Genomic DNA, 21,600 nt, shown 5'->3' on the forward strand with positions numbered 1-21,600 from the left:
TGGAAAGGACAGGCGGTCTGTTTCCATCCAGATAGAGGAGAGCAGGTCTAGGTCTGCTCTGCATAGCGGAGCGGACACAGACCTGTCATCCGCCTGTTCAGCAGGAATCAGCAAAGCACTCCCCCACTGAGCAAGCGGAGTCCGCTACATGGAAGTGCCTGTGTGAAAGGGCTGGAATTCCACTTTTATCGGTGCAGCGCGTTGCAATGTGGTGTGGAATCTCACAACGCGCCAAGAAAAATGTATCCTGGCTTACTTTGTTTCAGCTCACACCGATGATGTGACATGAGGCATATGGGACTGGTATATATGAGGTACATGGTCTTGTCTCTATGGGACTGGTATATATGGGGTACATGGCCTTGTCTCTGTGGGACTGGTATATATGGGGTACATGGCCTTGTCTCTGTGGGACTGGTATATATGGGGTACATGGCCTTGTCTCTGTGGGACTGGTATATATGGGGTACATGGCCTTGTCTCTGTGGGACTGGTATATATGGGGTACATGGCCTTGTCTCTGTGGGACTGGTATATATGGGGTACATGGCCATGTCTCTGTGGGACTGGTATATTGGGGTACATGGCCTTGTCTCTGTGGGACTGGTGTATATGAGGTACATGGCCTTGTCTCTGTGGGACTGGTATATATGAGGTACATGGTCTTGTCTCTGTGGGACTGGTATATATGGGGTACATGGCCTTGTCTCTGTGGGACTGGTGTATATGAGGTACATGGTCTTGTCTCTGTGGGACTGGTATATATGGGGTACATGGCCTTGTCTCTGTGGGACTGGTATATATAGGGTACATGGTCTTGTCTCTGTGGGACTGGTATATATGAGGTACATGGTCTTGTCTCTGTGGGACTGGTATATATGGGGTACATGGTCTTGTCTCTGTGGGACTGGTATATATGGGGTACATGGCCTTGTCTCTGTGGGACTGGTATATATGGGGTACATGGCCTTGTCTCTGTGGGACTGGTATATATGGGGTACATGGCCTTGTCTCTGTGGGACTGGTGTATATGGGGTACATGGCCTTGTCTCTGTGGGACTGGTGTATATGAGGTACATGGTCTTGTCTCTGTAGGACTGGTATATTGGGGTACATGGCCTTGTCTCTGTGGGACTGGTATATATTGGGGTACATGGTCTTGTCTCTGTGGGACTGGTATATATGGGGTACATGGCCTTGTCTCTGTGGGACTGGTATATATGGGGTACATGGTCTTGTCTCTGTGGGACTGGTATATATGGGGTACATGGCCTTGTCTCTGTGGGACTGGTATATATGGGGTACATGGTCTTGTCTCTGTGGGACTGGTATATATTGGGGTACATGGCCTTGTCTCTGTGGGACTGGTATATATGGGGCACATGGTCTTGTCTCTGTGGGACTGGTATATATGGGGTACATGGTCTTGTCTCTGTGGGACTGGTATATATGGGGTACATGGTCTTGTCTCTGTGGGACTGGTATATATGGGGTACATGGTCTTGTCTCTGTGGGACTGGTATATATTGGGGTACATGGCCTTGTCTCTGTGGGACTGGTATATATGGGGTACATGGCCTTGTCTCTGTGGGACTGGTATATATGGGGTACATGGTCTTGTCTCTGTGGGACTGGTATATATGGGGTACATGGTCTTGTCTCTGTGGGACTGGTATATATTGGGGTACATGGCCTTGTCTCTGTGGGACTGGTATATATGGGGCACATGGTCTTGTCTCTGTGGGACTGGTATATATGGGGTACATGGTCTTGTCTCTGTGGGACTGGTATATATGGGGTACATGGTCTTGTCTCTGTGGGACTGGTATATATGGGGTACATGGTCTTGTCTCTGTGGGACTGGTATATATTGGGGTACATGGCCTTGTCTCTGTGGGACTGGTATATATGGGGTACATGGCCTTGTCTCTGTGGGACTGGTATATATGGGGTACATGGCCTTGTCTCTGTGGGACTGGTGTGTATGAGGTACATGGCCTTGTCTCTGTGGGACTGGTATATTGGGGTACATGGCCTTGTCTCTGTGGGACTGGTGTGTATGAGGTACATGGCCTTGTCTCTGTGGGACTGGTGTGTATGAGGTACATGGCCTTGTCTCTGTGGGACTGGTGTGTATGAGGTACATGGCCTTGTCTCTGTGGGACTGGTATATATGGGGTACATGGCCTTGTCTCTGTAGGACTGGTATATTGGGGTACATGGCCTTGTCTCTGTAGGACTGGTATATTGGGGTACATGGCCTTGTCTCTGTGGGACTGGTGTATATGAGGTACATGGCCTTGTCTCAGTGGGACTGGTACAGATGGGCCCTGACTGCTCTGTAAGGCACCTTGCTGGTGAACAAGGTGGAGCCTTTATGAATACAGCATGTGACTATGTGTAATGCACTGTAACCAGGGAACATTTCTCCATCTTTGTACAGCCAGGTGCTGCAAGCTCTCGAGGAAACAAAGAAGCCTTCCCCCACCCACACGCTATTGTCCATCTCAGTGTTCACCTCCTTCCGCTGACAATAAAGTTGCGTGAAGGGCAGGCCGGTGGGAGGGGACTGAGCTCTCGCGAGACTTCCCTGTGATCACGCCCCCCGGTGAAGAAGAGGCGTCGCGGCCTTGTGAACTCTTTCCTCGCGGACGGCGGCAGTGAACGGAAGACCTATCACAGCGGAACCATGGCGGACATCGACCAGCAAGATTCCCAGGACGCCCTCAACAATGGCAGCGACAACAACAGCGAGTGCGACGACCAGTGTGACGCCAGCATGGCGGAGGAGAGCCATTCCAACGGCATGAAGAAGTAGGTGTGAGAAGAGGGGAAATGGCGGCCCCTGGAAGGAGCGGGGGAGGGGGTCAGTGAGCGGGAAATCTTCCCTCAGCCGGGTGTGCGGGGACGGTGAGGAGGAGAGCTCGGGGGCCGCTTTACTTCCCGCCATCCTCACAGGCCGCACTGGGCGCCATTGTCTGTACACAGCCCGGGAACCCGCACCGCCTGCACTACAGGCCCCAACCGATCACTCCTCCCCTCCCAACCACACAGAAGAGCCCGATACATTGTCTGAGTAATTCATTTCTGTAGGAGTAGAAATCAGACATCTACAATCTGATGCAATATACAGCAATCGTTTGCAACAATACACTAGGCAACCAGATTGATGTTGGAGTGGATTGTCCAATCTGATTGCAGGATATAGGAGGGGAATACTGGAGCGGATTGTCCAATCTGATTGCGAGGACGTGGGATCGGATTGTCCAATCTGATTTAGATTCAAAATGAGATAATGAGTCCGGCCTAAACAGCCCATTCAATAATATCCAATCAGGCAGGCCTTTACAATGCCTAGTTCTTGGTAGATCCAATGGAGATTGTATGATCAGGTTGTAAAGTGTGTGTTAAGAGAAGGTTGACAATCTCCTTAAAGCGAAGTTCCACCCATTTAAAAATCGGCAGCTACAAAAAAGTGTAGCTGCTGACCTCCCCTCCTCCTCCTTCCTCTTTTTTTTTTTTTTTTCCCTTTTGGACATTCACCTGTCCCAGGGTCTAGTGATGCGGGGGAATGAAGCTCCTCTCCCTCCTCTCCTCGGTGCCGGCATTGTAACCGTGGGCGCCCGGCTTTGGCTTCACAACCCGGCATGCACTGTGAACAGAACAACGAAAAAGTAGATCCTCTTGCACACAGGTGTGTTGATTAGGTTATCCAAAGATCAGAGTGGACAATAGCTTCCAGCCTTGCTGCCCTCCAGGATAGGGATATCCTAATGATAGACAAAAACAAAGAAAAGAGGGCACACCAGCCTTGTGTATTATCCTTTAGTACAAAAAAAAAAAAATGTGAATAAAAACTACTCGCAAAAGGTAGAAAGAAAATCGCGCTTGTAACAATCTTTGGTATATAGCAGTCTGTCAACTGATGGCAGTCTCCAAGTCTTAAAGGGGAGGACATGCGAACCGCTGCTGGCTAACGTGTTTTGAAGGTTAAACCTTCTTCCTCAGCCTCTGAGGAAGGTGGTTTAACCTTCAAAACGCGTTAGCAAGCAGCAGGAGGGGGGATGTCCCCTCCCATCGCAGAAGTTGCTGCTTCTGTGCAGTTGGTTTTGCACAGAACAGCCCCGATCCTCCTCTTCTCTGGTCCCTCTTCGGCGCTCCTGGGCCCTCCCTCCTGTCACCGTACAGATTGCTCTGGGAGCCCCCAAGCAGTCTGGTTCCCGAGCCGCGGCTCCGCGTGTCCATTCACACAGCTGCGACTCAGGCCTCACAGGTCACATTCATTCCTGACCTGTAGGCAAAATGCCTGCACTTTGTACATGCAGTATTTTTAACCACTTCAAGCCCACGGACATCATATGACGTCCTGGGCTTTGAGCGGGTATATCTGAATGATGCCTGTAGTTACAGATATCATTCAGATATTGCCGGTTTCAGACGGCGAATCTCTACACCATAGGAACGATCATAGCGGCCGTTCCGCCGTTTGATCGTTCCTATGGGAGGCAAGAGGGGACGTCCCCTCCCGCCGCCCTCCGGTGCTTGCTCCGACTCACCGTTACGATCGGTGAGGCGGAGAGTGGATGCGCCGGATGTAGATCATAGAGATTTCCGGCGGACCAGATGGTCCCCGGAGTCTCTATGATCGTCGGAGGCCGGGCGCGATGTTATGACGTCACGCCCGGCCTCTCCATTCGAAAAACGGTGCCGCTTCGGCTGGGAAGCGGCGATCGTTTTTTTTTCTTTCTTTTTTTTTTTTTTTTTTTTTTATTTCAGGCTTCCCAGCCTAGTGGTGAGATATGGGGTCTCACCACTAGGTCTTATTGACCCCATATCTCACTATTAAGAGCACCTGACGTGTCATATTGCTATTACAAGGGATGTTTACATTCCTTGTAATAGGAATAAAAGTGATCAATTTTTTTTTTTAAAGTGTCAAAATAAAAAAAATAAAATATAATTAGCAATAAAAAAAAAAAAATTTTTAAAGCGCCGCTGCCCCCGTGTGCTCGCACGCAGAAGCGAACGCATACGCAAGTCCCGCCCACATATGAAAACGGTGTTCAAACCATACATGTGAGGTATCGCTGCGAACGTTGGAGTGAGAGCAATAATTTTGGCCTTAGACCTCTTCTGTTACTCAAAACAAGTAACGAGTAAAAAAATTTCAAGCGTCGCCTATGGGGATTTTTAAGTACCCAACATTGGCGCCATTCCACGAGCGTGTGCAATTTTGAAGCGTGACATGTTAGGTATCTATTTACTCGGCGTAACATCTTTCACAAAATGCAAAAACATTGGGCTAACTTTACTGTGTTTTTTTTTTTTTTTTTAACACAAAAGTTTTTTTTTCCCCAAAAAAACGCGTTCGAAAAATTCCTGTGCAAATACTGTATGAGATAAAAAGTTGCAACAACCGCCATTGTATTCTCTAGGGTCTTTGCTAAAAAAACATATATAATGTTTGGGGGTTCTATGTAATTTTCTAGCAAAAAAAAGATGATTTTTACATGTAGGAGCAAAGTGTCAGAATTGGCCCGGTATTGAAGTGGTTAAAAAAGGTCGGGGACTTTTCCCTGTGTCTCTTGTGGGTACATCTGCCGATTTGAGATGGATTGACTGTTGTACCTGTGATGTGCAAATGCACATATAAGTGTGAGCCTAGCTTTGCATCTACCATTAACTGTTTAGTACTTGGGTCTGCCTGATTGTCTACAGAGTGATGGTTCAGGTTTGTCCTCCATTATGTAGTTGTGGTGAAGGTAAAGGGGGTTGTACGGTGTATGGTCAGCCTAATGCTGACGATACATTCACCTTCAGTTTTAACACAACTGTGTAATAGGAGGACAAACCTGAACCATATGATCAGGCAGGCTCTTGCACTACATAATAATTGGTAGATGTAAAGCAGATTGGAATGTGTGTGGTGAGCTTTAAGGGATAAGGTCACCTTTGGAACATGTTGAATGTTCCACTGGTTTTTAAGGGCATGTAACATGTTCCAGCATCTACACCCCACATGGAATATTTACACCCCCTGCCCTGTGGCGTTTAGTTTCTTGTGAGTGAGTAGACTACAAGTACCATCAGCCATTGCAGCTGACGGCTTGTCTTTCTCAGTGAATTACAAAGGTTATCTTAAGCATCCTCATAGTCCTTTGACATATAAAAATCTTCTTTATGGAGGGATGAGGGGTCAATAAGACCCCACATCTCTCCACCAGGCTGGAAAACAGGAGATCAAAAAAAAATTTCCCAATCCCACACTTTCCAGCCGCGATTGCGGCTTTGTTTACAAGCCCGGACGTGACGTCAACGTCACGCCCGGGCCTCCGACGGACATAGAGATGGCTGGTGACCGCTTGGTCACTGGAAATCACTGATCTTAATCCAGCTGCAGCCAATTCTTTCTCCAAGTCCCTGATGGCATGGGAGACCCCTCAGAAGCCCTGGAGGGAGGGGGGAAGTCCCCTCCCATCGCCTGTAACAACAATCTAGCATCTGAACTGCTGCTATGATCGTTCTCACGGTGCACAGATTTGCCGGCTGAAAAAGAGGATATCTGAATGATGCCTGTAGCTGCAGGCATCTTTCAGATATTCCCACTGAAAGTCAAGGATGTCATACGACGGCCTTGGCCTGGAAGTGGTTCAATCTTCTTGGCAGTGTTTACATCTGCCAGAGGTTGATGAGGTCATGGCATCACTTCTGGCCTCCGAGGGACATAGAGCTGGCCGGCGACCAGATGGTAAGACCTTTATGGTAAACCGCCAGTGTACTCATTCTCAGGCTCCCCGATTGCACAGGAGAGACCAGGGAAGCGGCAAACAATCAAGTGGCTAAACAGACGCTCAGGTGGCTTTTACATGTGAGGGAATCGCTGGCTGAAAAAGATCTGTATAATGCCTGTAGCAGTGTTAATTTTGGCAGCAAGTTTCGATTTAGTTTTAGTCTTGGGACTAAAATGGCATTTTAGTTTTAGTCATGGTATTTTAGTCAACTAGAATCAAATGTGCGCAGTACACAGCCCCCCCACCCTCACCCTCTGCACAGTACACCGCCAGCCTGCACTCCCAGGAGACCCCCAGTCTCCTGGGACAGCACTGCCAGCATACTCAAGTTAAGAATAAATCCCTGGCAGTGTCAGCCCTTTCTCATACACCGCGCCTCCTGTGTCACACTCATTGTAAATCAAAATCTCTAAATACCTCAATAGTTCTGTTCTTTCACTGACCAGGTCACATGACGGCTCTGACATTTCACGGATGGTCATGTGATCGCTCTCCTCCAATGTAAAGCAACACTAGGAGGAGGAGAGCGGCCGACAAGAACGGAGCAATTTAGGTATTTAGAAGCTTTGTTTTACGATGAGTGATACAGGATGAGCGGTGTAGAAGGGGCTGGCAATGATTTTTTTCTCCAAGCGTCTTCCAGGACAGCCCTTAAGACCTTGGGCTCCTCCTACCAGGACAGGAAACACATCACCCCCACCAGATAAAAGGGCGGTCCTCCAGGCCCATGTCAGTTATTTGTGTTTCCTCCGGACGGGGGGGTAACATGTTCATGGAACCTGCTCCCATAGGCCTTATAAGCAGGGGCTTTGTATGGCTATTTTTGGGGGCATATCACTTACCTCTTCCTCTGCCAGAAGCAGCACACCGCTGGGGAGGTTGGCTGTGCTGCTGGTCCCTGTCCTCAGTGCCTGGAGAGGGCCAGGACCAGTGCGAAGTCGTGCCCCTAGCGCAGTGCATTGCACTATAGCTCAGCTGAGCTTCCGTTGTCCTTCCCTGTCGACAGCGTGGCTGATCTGAGCAGGGAAGGGAGGAAGCCGCAGCGCTCGAGGGGGCAGAGCTATTGCGCTCCAAGCTGGCCCACAGGAAGTGCCTGGAGAGGGTTACTTCCGGGGCATATGACCTCATCATCGGGCGCCAGAGACGAGGTTCCAGTCTTCATAAACGGCGCGAACAGAGAACGCTGGCTGCTGGTGTTTCTTGGTGTTAAGCGGCCAGGCTGTGGATGACCAAGAGGGGCAGAATGGATCCTCCTGCAGTACCTGCACAGGCAGCGGATGCAGTTCCCAACACCAGCACCTCACAGGTAAGCCTGGGGTGTTCTGTCACCACCTTGCTATCCCTGTGAGTGTTCCCTCCCCCTCCCCCCTCTGTAGTAGTGGATGTAAGGGGACACATTTCCTCCCTCCTTCACGTGGTGTTACGGAGTGATTGGGTGGCTTTAATTACATTGTGGGTCATTTTATTTTTGTCTTGCAGACCAAGACTCAGGACAAGGCCCAAGCGCAGCCACTTAAAAGGAAATGTGCGGTTTGCGCAAACAAATTGAGCTCCTCATGGAGCAAAGCAGTTTGTCGCACCTGTATAGAAGGCCTAGTAAAGGATGACCCGGTTGCCTCTTGCCAGAAGATGCTTACTTCTGTTAGGGATGAGCTTGCGTTCACCTTCAGTTCCTTTAGAACGCTTATTGACAAGCTCCAGACTCCAACAGAGAGTCCGTCTTCACTGAAGGCGTCAGTAAGCACTCCGCAGCAGGCAGAGAGTGAGGACTCTGAGGCTGAGGTCAGATCTACCCGTTCTTCTCTGGAAGAATCAGGGTCAGATACAGAGCCCAGAGATAGAGAATCCACTCGAGGCTCAAGATTTAAGTTATCTGTTGAGGATGTAGATGACTTATTAAAGGCTATCTATACTACCCTTGAATTAAAAGAGGAAGAGGTTCAGTTATCCAAACACGATCTTATGTATAAAGGATTGCATAAGAGAAAATCGAGAGTTTTTCCAGTTCATAGTTCTTTGGTTGATACTATTAAACTGGAATGGGATAATCCTGAGAGAAAACCATTCTTCTCTAGTAACCTAAAAAGGTTTCCTTTTGATGAGGACACTGCGCAGCCATGGAATAAGAATCCCAAGTTAAACGCACCTCTTTCAAAGGTTTCAAAAAACTCGGACCTGGTGTTCGATGATATGGGTACGCTTTAGGATCCGATGGACAAGAGGGGGGATATCCTTCTCCACAGAGCCTGGGACTCAGCAGTTGGAAACCTGAAACCAGCTCTGGCTTCCACTTGTGTGGCGAGAAATCTGGAGGTTTGGTTGACTCAGATTCAGTCATATCTGTCAGCAGGTACCTCCAGAGAGCAAATTTTAAAGTCTTTTCCTCTCCTATTTCAGGCAGTGGGTTTTTTGGCAGATTCTTCCGCTGAGTCGGTAAGAATGTCAGCCAGGACTTCGGCTCTAGTGAACTCGGCCAGGAGAAGCCTTTGGCTTAAGATCTGGTCAGGGGACTCGGCCTCCAAGTTGCGCCTTTGTGGCCTTCCTTTAACTGGCGATCATTTATTTGGCCCAGGTCTACAGGAGGCACTGGAACGCACGGCTGATAAGAAAAAGGCGTTTCCAGAGAAAAAGAGTTCAGACAGCCAGAAAATTTTTTTTGTGGCCAAAGCAGGCAACAGAGTCCTAGAGAAAAGGACAGCAGGCCGAAAAAGCATTGGACTGGGCACAAAGGCAGAGGCAAAGGGGAGTGCTGTTTAACCCTCCTCAACAGCCCGCCAAGCCGCAGTGACTTGTGTTCCCCGGTGGGAGGGAGATTGAGGTCCTTCATCCCACAATGGGCAGCAGTCACTCTGAGCCCCTTCGTCCTGGACCTAGTGACCAACGGGTACAGGCTGGAGTTTGTTCACCAACCACCAGAACGTTTGTTGGTCACATTTCCTCCACAAGATCGGGAGAAAGCGGGGCTCTGGGTCTCCAGATCGGAGACTTATTAGATCAAAAAGTACTGATTCCTGTTCCTCGATCGGAGCAGGGCACGGGATTCTATACCCATGTATTTGTGGTCAGAAAGCCGGCAGGAAAGTTTCGACTTATCCTGAATCTCCGGACCTTAAACAAGTCCATCAGATACAAGCATTTCCGTATGGAGACGGTTTTTACAATCAAAAACCTACTATACCCAAACTGCTTTATGGCCACGTTGGATTTAAGGGATGCTTATCTTCACATCCCTATCCATCCAGCCTTCCAAAAGCTTTTGAGATTGGCAGTGAAGACGGGTATGGGGACCCGACATTTTCAATTTCAGGCCCTCCCCTTCGGTCTTTCCTCAGCCCCACGCATCTTTACGAAGGTGTTGGGGGAAGCGCTGGCTCCACTAAGATTAAAGGCAATAACGGTTATCCCTTACTTAGACGACCTCCTGATAGTGGCAAAATCATACCAAAGGCTGTTGGAGGATCTCCAGGCTGTACAGGACTTCTTACAGTCCCTAGGCTGGCTAATAAACAAAGAAAAATCGTCCTTGATTCCGGCCCAGAAAGTATCTTATCTGGGTTACGATTTTTGCTCAGTGAACCAAAGAGTTTTTCTTCCTCAGGAGAAGATTGCCAAAGTGTTCCAAACTATGTCAGCATTGCAGACCAACCAGTCGGTCTCTCTGAGACAGGTGTCGAGGGCAGTGGATCTTATGACCTCATGTTTTCCCGCAGTACCATGGGCGAGACTCCCTCAGTGTCCGTTACAAAGGGTTTCTTTTAAGAAACTGGGACGGGGACGTAAGGTCCCTGGAGTCAAGGATCTGGCTTCCCGACAGGATAAAAAGCCTGTGGTGGTGGAGAGCTGGTCAGCACCTAGCAGGAGGTCTCCCATGGTCCTTTCCCATTTCCCGAAGGATTACCACGGATGCGAATTCCTGGGGATGGGGGGCCCACCTCAGCAATGCAGTAGCACAAGGAGAGTGGTCCCCAGAGGAGGCAAGGGCCTCATCCAATCAAAGAGAGCTGCTTGCAGTCCAGAGAGCCCTCCAGTCTTTTCAGATGGAGATCAGGGGTCACAACCTCCAAATTCTGTCAGACAATATAGCGACAGTCGCGTATATCAACAAGCAGGGAGGCACGAGAAGCCAGAGGCTTCAGTCCATTGCCCAGGAGATCCTTTCATGGGCAGAGGGGAATCTAGCCTCTATTTCTGCTGTACACCTGAAGGGGACAAACAATTGCCTGGCAGATTAGAGATGGGGTTATCCCGTAGCGGATTTGTTCGCAAACCGCAAGACGGAGATATTCTTTTCCATGAACCCGGCAGACCAAGCCTTGGGGATCGATGCTCTGGCAAACCCGTGGCCTCCAGGCCTATGTTATGCCTTTCCGCCAATCAGACTGATTCCAGAAGTCCTCCGGAAGTTTCGGCTGGAAGAGACAGATCTGATTCTAATTGCCCCATTTTGGCCCAAGAGGCCATGGTTTTCCCTGCTACAGTCTCTGGTTTCAGAGCCTCCGTGGTGTCTTCCGAAAAGGGAAGACCTATTATTGCAGGGTCCAGTATCACACCCTCAGGTGGTTTCCTTAAACTTGACGGCCTGGTATCTGAAGAAAAGATACTGAGCGCCCAAGGGTTCTCTGACAAAGTAGTCAGGACTCTCGTTAATTGCAGGAAGCCGGTTACTAGAGCCATATATTCCAAAGTTTGGAAAAGGTTTAACTCATGGTTATCTGAAAATGATAGATTAACTCATGATATTCCGTCTATTTTGGAATTTTTCCAAGAGGGTGTCGACAAAGGTCTTTCTGTTAGTACCTTAAAGGTACAGGCGGCAGCTATTAGTGTGTTCCTCCAGTTTTCTCTCCTGGAAAATCCCACTAGAGCCAGATTTTTCAAATCTATCTCTAGGGCCAGACCAGTAGTAGTGAGAAGTTGTCCAACGTGGGATCTGTCCCTAGTACTTCAAACTCTGGTAGAATTTCAGTTTGAACCTCTGGAAAGTATGTCAGTTAAGTTACTTACATTAAAAACTGTGTTCCTTATAGCTGTTGCCTCAGCTCGTAGGGTAAGTGAGTTACAGGCCCTATCAGTAAGGGAGCCCTTCCTAGCAAGTACATTCCACCGATCTCAGAACATTGTATTGCCAACCTTTTGTAGTTTGCCACAGGGCGACTTAGAAAGAAAATTTAGTTTTCTAGATGTAAGAAGGATTCTCTTGGTCTATCTTGGTCACGAAGACCTTTAGGAAAACTGATGCCTTGTTTGTCCTCTTTTCTGGAGTTCACAAGGGGAATAGTGCATCTAAAGCCACATTGGCTAGATGGATAAAGCAAGCCATCTTGGAAGCTTACAAAATTAGGGAGGTCCCTACACCTTTTGTTACTGTGCACTCAACTAGAGCCTTGTCTACGTCTTGGGCTGAGAGGGCTGGTGCCTCACCGGAACAAATTTGCAGGGCTGCCACTTGGTCCAGTTACTCGACCTTCATTGAACATTATCGCCTGGATCTCCTATCAGCTCAGGAGCAGGCGTTTGGTCGTAAGGTCCTTCAGGCAGTTGTCCCTCCCTAGACTGGTAAGTTCTGGCTCATCGTCTCATGGGCTGTCCTGGAAGACGCTTGGAGAAAAGCTGAGTTAGACTTACCGGTAACTCCTTTTCTGAGAGTCTTCCAGGACAGCCGGATTCCCACCCGGTATTGTCTGAAGTTATGTGTATTATGCATATGTTTTGCAGGGTCCTACGGTTCTTGAGAATACTGACATGGGCCTGGAGGACCGCCCTTTTATCTGGTGGGGGTGACGTGTTTCCTGTCCTGGTAGGAGGAGCCCAAGGTCTCATGGGCTGTCCTGGAAGACTCTCAGAAAAGGAGTTACCGGTAAGTCTAACTCAGCTTTTTCCTAACGTTAGACTTTGCTGGCAGTGCTGTCCCAAGTCCAGGAGAGGCGGGGCAGCCAGCCTGACACCCCTAGCCCCAACCCCCCCATGTGTGGCACCACCCAATCCCCGACCCATTGTTGGTAAAAACAAATATCGGTGTATAACACGCATGCACTTTTATACGCCGATAAATACGGTAGTTCATGAGGGTAAACGCCCCTCGTCATTTTCGTCCCATTTTCATTAAGGAACAAAAACTGATTTGGTTTTCGTCAGTGAACGAAAATGTACTGTACTTTTACTTTAGTTTTTGTCACTGTAAAAATGCCACTGACGATATCTTTGACAAACATTTTAGTTGACGAAACTAACACTGGCCTGTAGCTGCAGGCATCATTCGGTTATCTCCACTCGAAATCCAGGATGCCATATGACATCCTATGGGCGGTATGTGGTTAAACTCGCATGAGTATTGAAAGAAATGCTTGAACATTTATGAAATGCTTTTAGTTGGTGCACTTCCTTTTTTTTTTTTTTTTTTTTTTTTCCTTACTGCATTTGGATTGGGAAGGTGAGGTGAGGTGGAGCACCGTCTGGAAACAGAAGGGCTCTGATCTCTTCCTGGAATTTAAGGAAGGATCCAGTCCGTCCTGAAGCTCTGTATAGCACATGAGCGTTCACCAAAGTCAATTGAAATAAGTATACAGACACTTTCTTGTACCAGCATCTGGCCTTATGGGCAATTAGGTACGGCGCCAACACAGAGGGGTTTCTCCAACACCAGTCGCTGTAGGAATTTGGACCGTCGTGTCTGCATGAAGGGAGGAATCAACCAAAACATTCTTCTTATCCCTCCACTTGACAGCGAGCAAGTTTTTACACTTCAAGCAGGCTCTCTCCCCCAGCCTAAGACAGGAATCTACAAGCCTCTAGGGTAAGCCCCGGTGATTAGGTCGCACGGTGCCACATGCTCCAATCTGATGATCAAACAAGTGACTAAAAAGTGGCACGCTTGTGTAATGTCCACATACAAATTGTACCCCTTTCCGAATAAGGGTGACACCAAGTCCCACACAGTCTTGCCAGCGCTTCCTATGTAGTCAGGGCAGTTTGTTGGCTCTACGTGGCTATCTCTTCCCTCGTAAACCATAAAACTACATGTATAGCCTGTGGCCCTGTCACAGAGCTTATACATTTTGACTCCGTATCTGGCACGCTTGCTGGGAAGATACTGTTTGAAAGACAAGCGGCCTGAAAACTTAATCAGGGACTCATCATCGCAGACAACTTGATGGGGAGTAAACAAGTCTGCAAAACGTTGGTTGAAGTGCTTTATGAGGGGCCGAATTTTGTAGAGCCGATCGTATCCAGGGTCTCCACGAGGACGACAGAGTTCATTGTCATTGAAGTGCATGAACCGCAAAATCTGCTCGTATCGTACCCTGGTCATGGAGGCAGAGAACACAGGCATATGGTGAATTGGGTCAGTGGACCAATATGACCGCAACTCGCTCTTTTTAGTTATGCCCATGTCGAGGGATGGGCCCAGAAAGATCTTGAATTCGGAAACTGTAATTGGTTTCCGATCTCTGGCCGGGGAGGACTGGGGATTAGTGGCGATGTGTTGACCAGCATACTAATTGCTTTGGTCCACAATAGATCTATAGAGATCTTCGGTGAAAAACAGAATAAAAATGAAGTGACGTAAAATCAACTGTTTCCACCTAAATGCCGGGTTGGCCAGTGAATGGGGGAAGTACGGGTGGGCTCCCAATTCGGATTGGCGAATTCTGCAGGATGGGCACAACGGGCCTGTCTGTCTTGGTGGCAGTGGGACACTACTTGTGCTTGGCACCTCGTCAGCTTGAACTGCACTTATGGGACTTGCCACATCACCGCGTGATACTGCAGTGCTAGTTTGACCACGACCAGGGTGTACTAGGCCCCTGGTGCTTGCCAGTTCACCAGAAGGAATAGCGGCGCTAGTACTTCTCTGCTCCATAGGAGAGCCCTGCAGTTCTAGCACCTCAACAGCAGAAGAAGATTGGGGTGTGGTACGCCTGACCTTGGCAGGGACCACAACTCCGTCGTCAGAGCTATCTGTCATGGAGCCGCTGTCTACAGGATCGTATTCTGAGCCTGAATCTGACAGATGAGCGACTTCCTCTTCACTATCTGTCATACTCAGAAACGTGTAGGCCTCTTCACTAGTGTACCTTCGATTTGTCATTTTGGGTTCTAAATTTACTGGTAAACTAGTGAGACTGTTAGAGATTGCAGGGATCAGGCCTGACTCTGGGAATGCTGCAGTTATGTGTTTAGTGTTTTGTAAGTGACACTGATCGATTGATACTGCACTTGGGTGGAGGGGCAAAACGCAGGTGCTAGCAGGTATCTGGGCTGATCCCGCTAACACTGCGTTTTTGGGAATCTTAAACTGCTGGGGACGCTAGTATAGATCTGATATTGATCTGTTCAGATACTATACCACTAAGGGAGGTGTATGCTGCGTGCGTGGGTGTTAGCGGTATTGGCACTAATCTGACGCTGCCTGGGGCGACGCAGACCCTATCTGACCCTAACATATCACCCACCGGGCAATCAGGGGATTAAACCTTTATTGGGTAATAAATGGCGGGTATAAAAAACTAACCAGTGTCACCTGTAACACTTATATGGTGATCACTGGTGAAAGGGGTTAACTAGGGGGCAATCGGGGTTAAAACCTTTATTGGGTAGTATATGGGGGTATCTGACGGCGAACCTAAATACTTAACTTGCGTCACCTGTGACACTAATATGGCAATCAGAAAAAAGATTGCTTAGTGACACTGGCGAAGGGATGAAAGGCATTAACTGGGGGTTAAACCTTGGTTAGGGGGGGTACCCTAGACCTAAAGGGGCCCACCACTAACTGGCATAACACTCCTTACAGTCACAAGTGACACCAAATGCAGTGATCATTAAAAAAATAAACGCTGTGAATGGGGGTGACCGGGGGGGGTGGGGGGGGTTTATGTGCCTATGTGTACTGGTGTTAGTGTCGTGTTGGTGTAACTCACATTGATGTCTTCTCTCCTCGGAAGCCGGAATGAAAAGGCTGCACAAGGAGAGATGACATCGCTTCCTCTGCTTCTGTTTACAGTTCAGAAGCAGAGAAAGCTTCTCACTTTGTCAGGAGCGATCGTGAGGGGGTGGCCATGAATCTGTGCCCCCACCCCCTCCCCCCCAAGCACAGATCGCTCCTGCAACGAAACCGACCGCTGCAGGCACCGGTGGGCCCAGTTGGGTCCCCCGCCCTCTGGGAGGCAGGGATGTACAGGTATGCCCATATGCCTGCCCCTACCATTCTGTCGACTTACATCGTCGTGTGGCGGTCGGCAACTGGTTAAATGTACTCATTAATAGCGACCCTTTTAAGAACAGAACTGTTTTTATGCATTTATAAACATAATGTCAATGCATTTTTCTTGCAGGGAAAATGAAGACTCAAAAGAAGAGAAATCCACACTTAAAGAGAAATCTGGAAATAGAAAGGGAAGCAGATTCCATCCTTATGGAAAAGAGAAGGGCTCTGGGGAGAAAAAGGGACAGAGCCGGAATAGGGTGTTCATCAGCAATATTCCGTATGACATGAAATGGCAAGCCATTAAAGACCTTATGAGGGAGAAAGGTAAGCTTTGGCTGCAGTCATTATTGCAACCATATATAGCAGTCCCCTTTCTTTCCCTTTCCTCTCAAGCTTTTGAAATTCACACCTTCATACAGGTACCCTGGTTTTCACAGGTAAAGTTTTTTTTTAATCTAGTACATAGATTATTATACCTGTTTACCAGGGAAGTGTTTGCATGCTGTTAAGTGCAGCTGTAATGTGGTTTTTACAGGCCAATAGTATAACTTGGAGATGTATTTACTGACCTTTAGTATAGTATAACTTGGAGATGTCTGGATACATAACTGCTGTTTCCAAGCAGTAGGTGCTTGTCTTGCACAGCAGACAACTATTGCAGATAGAGAGTAATTTTGGTGACCTTGTGTTTAATGGCAAAGACTGTCTTGCAGTTTTTGTTTAGTGCCTGTTCTTGTGAAATTGACTTAATATCCAATATTACAAAATTGGACTGGAGACTTAATGGTTTTCACTGGAAATCACTAAAGTCTAAAATGTTCCCCTTGGTTTCATGGTAATGTGTTCTTTTATTTTAAATTGTAACATTTGTAATAGTCCTTGGTGTCTCTGTTGTAAGGTGAATGACTATGGTTTTATTCACTGTATTTCTTTGTAGCCTACTGTGAAACACATTGACTTGTTAATTTGGATCTTAAGACAATTTTACTAATTGAAGACATTCAGGTAGAAAGTCACCTTAAACCAGCTGTTGTGAGTTGGATGGCCAATCTTTATTTTATCGACATGTTTTAACTATTCTAACGAGTTGATTAAGGTACTAGCTGCATATCTGAATGTGTTCAACTATATCCTATTCATATACTATATCTGGTATTTAAGGAGTAAAATGGTATTAGTCTATTGCTCTTGACAATGTGGCTGCTTCACAGTCCTGAAATTGAGCAAAATGAGGTAGCCATTGATAGGTGCTATGTCGGTTCTGTGTTTGATTGTTGGTGAATTATAGGTCATTTTTGTTTTTGTAGAGCTGTGCACAGGGCACAGTAAAGTTACTGGTGTTAAATGCTTTGTCTCTTGGTATTTTCCCTTTGTATGTCTTATGTAGTTGGTGAGGTTACATACGTGGAGCTCTTTAAGGATTCTGAAGGAAAATCAAGGGTAAGTGCCGTGGGCAACCATCTGCTTGAGGTGTAAAGTGCCTCCAGTAGTCTTCTGTATCACTGTACAAGTATATTGGAAAGTAAGTTTCATTTTCTTACACTGTATTGCAGTCTGAATGTTCCAAGGCTCACAGTATGCTACTTTTCATCCAAATTACATGAGGGTTGAAAGTGACTGAATTTCTAAACATTTGCTTGCTCACTTCTTGTAAGTTTGCTGCTAAAAGCTCAATGCAGATGTCAGTCAGGTTCGGAGTACAATTCACTGGCACGTCTGACAGTATTCCTGGGATTGTACTGAATTTGTCTCGCAATATTTTTTTGAATTACCTGTTGTGGCGTGCAGGCCTGCTCCACTGTCAGTGCTGTGAACGTTTTGAGTCATTGAGCTAGACTCTTAATTAGAAACCGAATTATCTGGTTAAGGATTATATATAATACATTTTTTTTCCTGATGAAACAAGTGAGTCATTGAGCATGGTGACAGAAGTCTTAATTCGCGGTTTACGGTTTTTTTGGAGATTAATATTGAAGACATTTTTTTTGGTGACCAAGTTGTCCTTCCACTGTATGATGGCTATGTTTAGACAGTGTATCCAGTCTTGGGTGTCTTTTTATAAATGTTTTCAAAAGATTCCTTGAGGGTTCACTTTTTGTTTTTTTTCTGATTGAATCCAATTTGAAAAAATGTGTGAATCCTGGTTAAGTTGTGTGAAAACATTTTAAATAGACCCCGTAATGATCTCTGATCTAAGTAATTGGTATTCAAGCTAACACTTTTCTATTTTTATTTTATTTTTTTGGATTCTTTTCGTGTGGCCACGTGGATTTAGGGCTGTGGGTAAGTCTCTTTGATACAGCCTTCCTATGCATATCTTAATTTTACACATTTAAAATATTCATCAAACCCTTTTTATTGTAGTGTGGTGGAGTTTAAAGACATGGAATTTGTACAAAAGGCATTGGATGTAATGAATAAGCATGATCTAAATGGAAGACCCCTTAACATCAAGGCGGTAAGCATCATTTAGTCTTAAGCTAGTTGTGTATCACTATGACTGCATTCACACTTCAACGTTTTGGATCGCGGGCAGATTTGCTACGATTCAAAGCGCAGATGTGTGACAAATCGCGCAACTCACATTTGAGATTCCATTCATCTGACTCATACCTATAATCACAGGTGGGGTGGGGGTCTGCCGTGATAGTCACGCTGTAATTGCGGCAACCCGCATCGCATGGAGCTTGTCGCCCCAAAAAGCTCAGGAGCTACTTTTGGGCGACATGCTTCACACGATGCGGATTATAGCGCGATTTATTGCGTGAGAACCGCACCATGATTTTTAGGCTTCAATTGGATGAATGCCATCTCAAATGTGAATCCCGCCACATTTCCAATCCAATACGCTGAAATGTGAATGCAGTCTATAACACTCTGCACGCTTTATTTTCTGGATTAATTCAGGGCTGTTAGGAGTGTTAAAATGTATCCGAGTACGAGTAACTTTAAATTTGGGGGGCAAAAACACTTGATACTCTGTGTGCGAGCATTCATATGAGATTTTAATTTTGTTTCTTGAATCTGTATTTCTTTTAATGTGTGCATGTTTATGCAGGATCCAGATGGAGAGCATGCACGAAGAGTTCTGCAGCGTAGCGGAGGCCAGTTCCCTGGGAGCCATAACGCTGATGTAGGCCCTGCAATTGTAAACCTCCCACCTTCAATTCTCAATAACCCCAACATCCCTCCAGAGATTATCACTGCTTTAAGAGCTGGGCGACTTGGAACAACAGTCTTTGTTGCTAATGTAAGTTTTAACTTCTTTCTAAAGAAGAAAAAAGTATCGACGCAGTCCTACTTAGGCTTCATGTACACGGGATGTTTTTACAACCTCTCCTAAATGAGTTAACTTGGCTGATAGTAACCCACGTTTAAAACACCTGTTTTTCTGCTTTTACATGCCGCGTTTAGCTGCGTTTGCGTTTAGAAGCATTTTTAAAAAGTGTTTTTTTTTTTTATAGCCAAAAATGGAAAAACTCCTGAAAACTAAACGCGAGCTACTGTGTTTAGAAGCATTTGGCACGTGAAATGCCTCTAAACTCAGCTTCTGAACCCATTTGTTTGCGTTCCAAAAAAGCCTCTAAAATCAACTGCCTAGAAATGACTGTAAAACGACCCTGTGTACATGTACTGATGACAGAGGAGAGTTCAGGAGCAGTTTAAGAAAAATGCCCAACTGCTCCTAAACGTCCTTACAGCAAATGTTGCTGCCTAGAGGGACCATTTCGCATTCTCTAATCAGTACATTGATATGATGTGGGTGGGGGGAGGAGAAGATATTCTGTCAGCCTTTGAGTTGGGCAGTTACTCACGTTGGTGTTTTCTGCCTCCAGTGCATATCAAAAACCATGGTATCACTATTGCAGTCCATAGGAACAACCCAGATCAGGGTGGATATTTATAGCCGAATATATGAAGATTAATATAATCTGCATAATATAGATGAAGACGAATGTGTAGTAATGTATAAGGTTTGGTACATTAAGTGTGTGTGTGTGTGTGTGTGTGTGTGTGTGTGTGTGTTTTGGCTTGACTTTTTTGTTTTATTAGCAAGCTATGGGATTTACACGGATTTATATATATATATATATATATATATATATATATATATATATATATATATATATACACACACATGTATGTATGTATGTTTATTTATTTTATTTTTCTCAGCTGGACTTTAAAGTTGGGTGGAAGAAACTGAAGGAAGTGTTTAGCATTGCTGGAAATGTGAAGAGAGCCGACATTAAGGAAGATAAAGATGGAAAAAGTCGTGGCATGGGAACGGTTACCTTTGAACAAGCCATAGAGGCAGTACAAGCAATCTGTATCCTTTTTTTTTTTTTTCCTGCAACTTTAGGTGGTTTTATACCACTATACCGACAGAGCTTTATTCATAATGTTGTCTTAATAGTATGTATGTGTGTGTATATGTCCTGAAATGTGCATCTGGGTACAGTACTTTTCATTTATATATTGACGTTATGCACAAATTAACACATAAGTGTACAAAGCATATAACTGTGGTACAAAGTAAAAGTGCTGTCATGTGTACGTCTAGGAACATGGCAAATGTTTCCTTGTCCTTGAGGCCCCTTTCACACTTGTACGACTTGTCCTATGATTTGGGACTGCAAAGTCGCATGACAAGTCGTTCCCCGTGATTTCCAATGACTACCATTCATATTAGTACGACTTACCGCACCCATGTTGAGGGCATGCGGCCTGGTACGGTTCGGGGGGGCGGCATGCCGGTTCCCACCCCCACCCCCTTTCCTGACCTACCGGGCTGTGTGCTTGGATAAGGGTCTGGTATGGTTTTTGGGGGGACGGGACCACAGTTGTGTGTGGTGGGTTTTTTTTTTTTTTTTTTCGGTGTGGGGGTTCCCCTTAAAATCCATACCAGACTGCATTTTAGTGTAAATATGATATCTGAGGTCTTTTTTTTTTTTTTTCCCTAGATCTCATATTTTAAGAGGTCCTGTCATGCTTTTTTCTATTACAAGGGATGTTTAGATTCCTTATAATAGGAATAAAAGTGTCACAATTTTTTTTTTTTTTTTAAAGTGTAAAAATAAAAGGTAAAATAAGAAGGGGAAAAAAACGTTTTTAAACGTGCCGAGCTCGCGTGCAGAAGCGAACACATACGTGAGTAGCGCCCGCATATGAAAACGGTGCTCAAACCACACGTGAGGTATCTCCACGGTCGGTAGAGCAATAATTCTAGCCCTTGACCTCCCCTAACTCAAAACATGCAACCTGTGGAATTTTTTTTTTTTTTTTTAAACGTCACCTATGTAGATTTTTAAGAGTAAAAGTTTGTCGCCATTCCATGAGCAGGCGCAATTTTGAAGCGTGACATGTTTGGTATCGATTTACTCGGAGTAACATTCTTTCACAATATAAAAAAAAGTATTGCAACGACTGCCATTTTATTCTCTAGGGCAGTGGTTCTCAACTTCGGTCCTCAGGACCCACTAACAGGCCAGGTTTGCAAGATAACTGAAATACATCACAGGTGATATCATTTGCTGCTCAGTGATTGCAGTATTCTAGTCTGCATCTCCCCCAAGGTAATACTTAAAATCTGGCCTGTTG

At 46.2% G+C, this 21,600-nt stretch overlaps 1 protein-coding gene across 1 annotated transcript in view; it reads left to right on the top strand.

Moving 5' to 3' along the window:
- The first annotated feature begins 2,554 nt into the window (after positions 1-2,554).
- Positions 2,555-21,600, top strand: part of MYEF2 (myelin expression factor 2) — a 31,307-nt gene continuing 12,261 nt past the window's right edge. Inside the window, exons 1-7 of the mRNA XM_073618671.1 lie at positions 2,555-2,814; positions 16,127-16,323; positions 17,387-17,439; positions 18,275-18,282; positions 18,364-18,457; positions 19,058-19,249; positions 20,176-20,329. Of these exons, the coding sequence (XP_073474772.1) occupies positions 2,690-2,814; positions 16,127-16,323; positions 17,387-17,439; positions 18,275-18,282; positions 18,364-18,457; positions 19,058-19,249; positions 20,176-20,329 (823 nt within the window). The 5' untranslated portion in view covers positions 2,555-2,689. The remainder of the gene's footprint in view (positions 2,815-16,126; positions 16,324-17,386; positions 17,440-18,274; positions 18,283-18,363; positions 18,458-19,057; positions 19,250-20,175; positions 20,330-21,600) is intronic.

Source organism: Aquarana catesbeiana, linkage group LG03 (genome assembly GCF_042186555.1).
Source record: "Aquarana catesbeiana isolate 2022-GZ linkage group LG03, ASM4218655v1, whole genome shotgun sequence".
Taxonomy (NCBI): domain Eukaryota; kingdom Metazoa; phylum Chordata; class Amphibia; order Anura; family Ranidae; genus Aquarana; species Aquarana catesbeiana.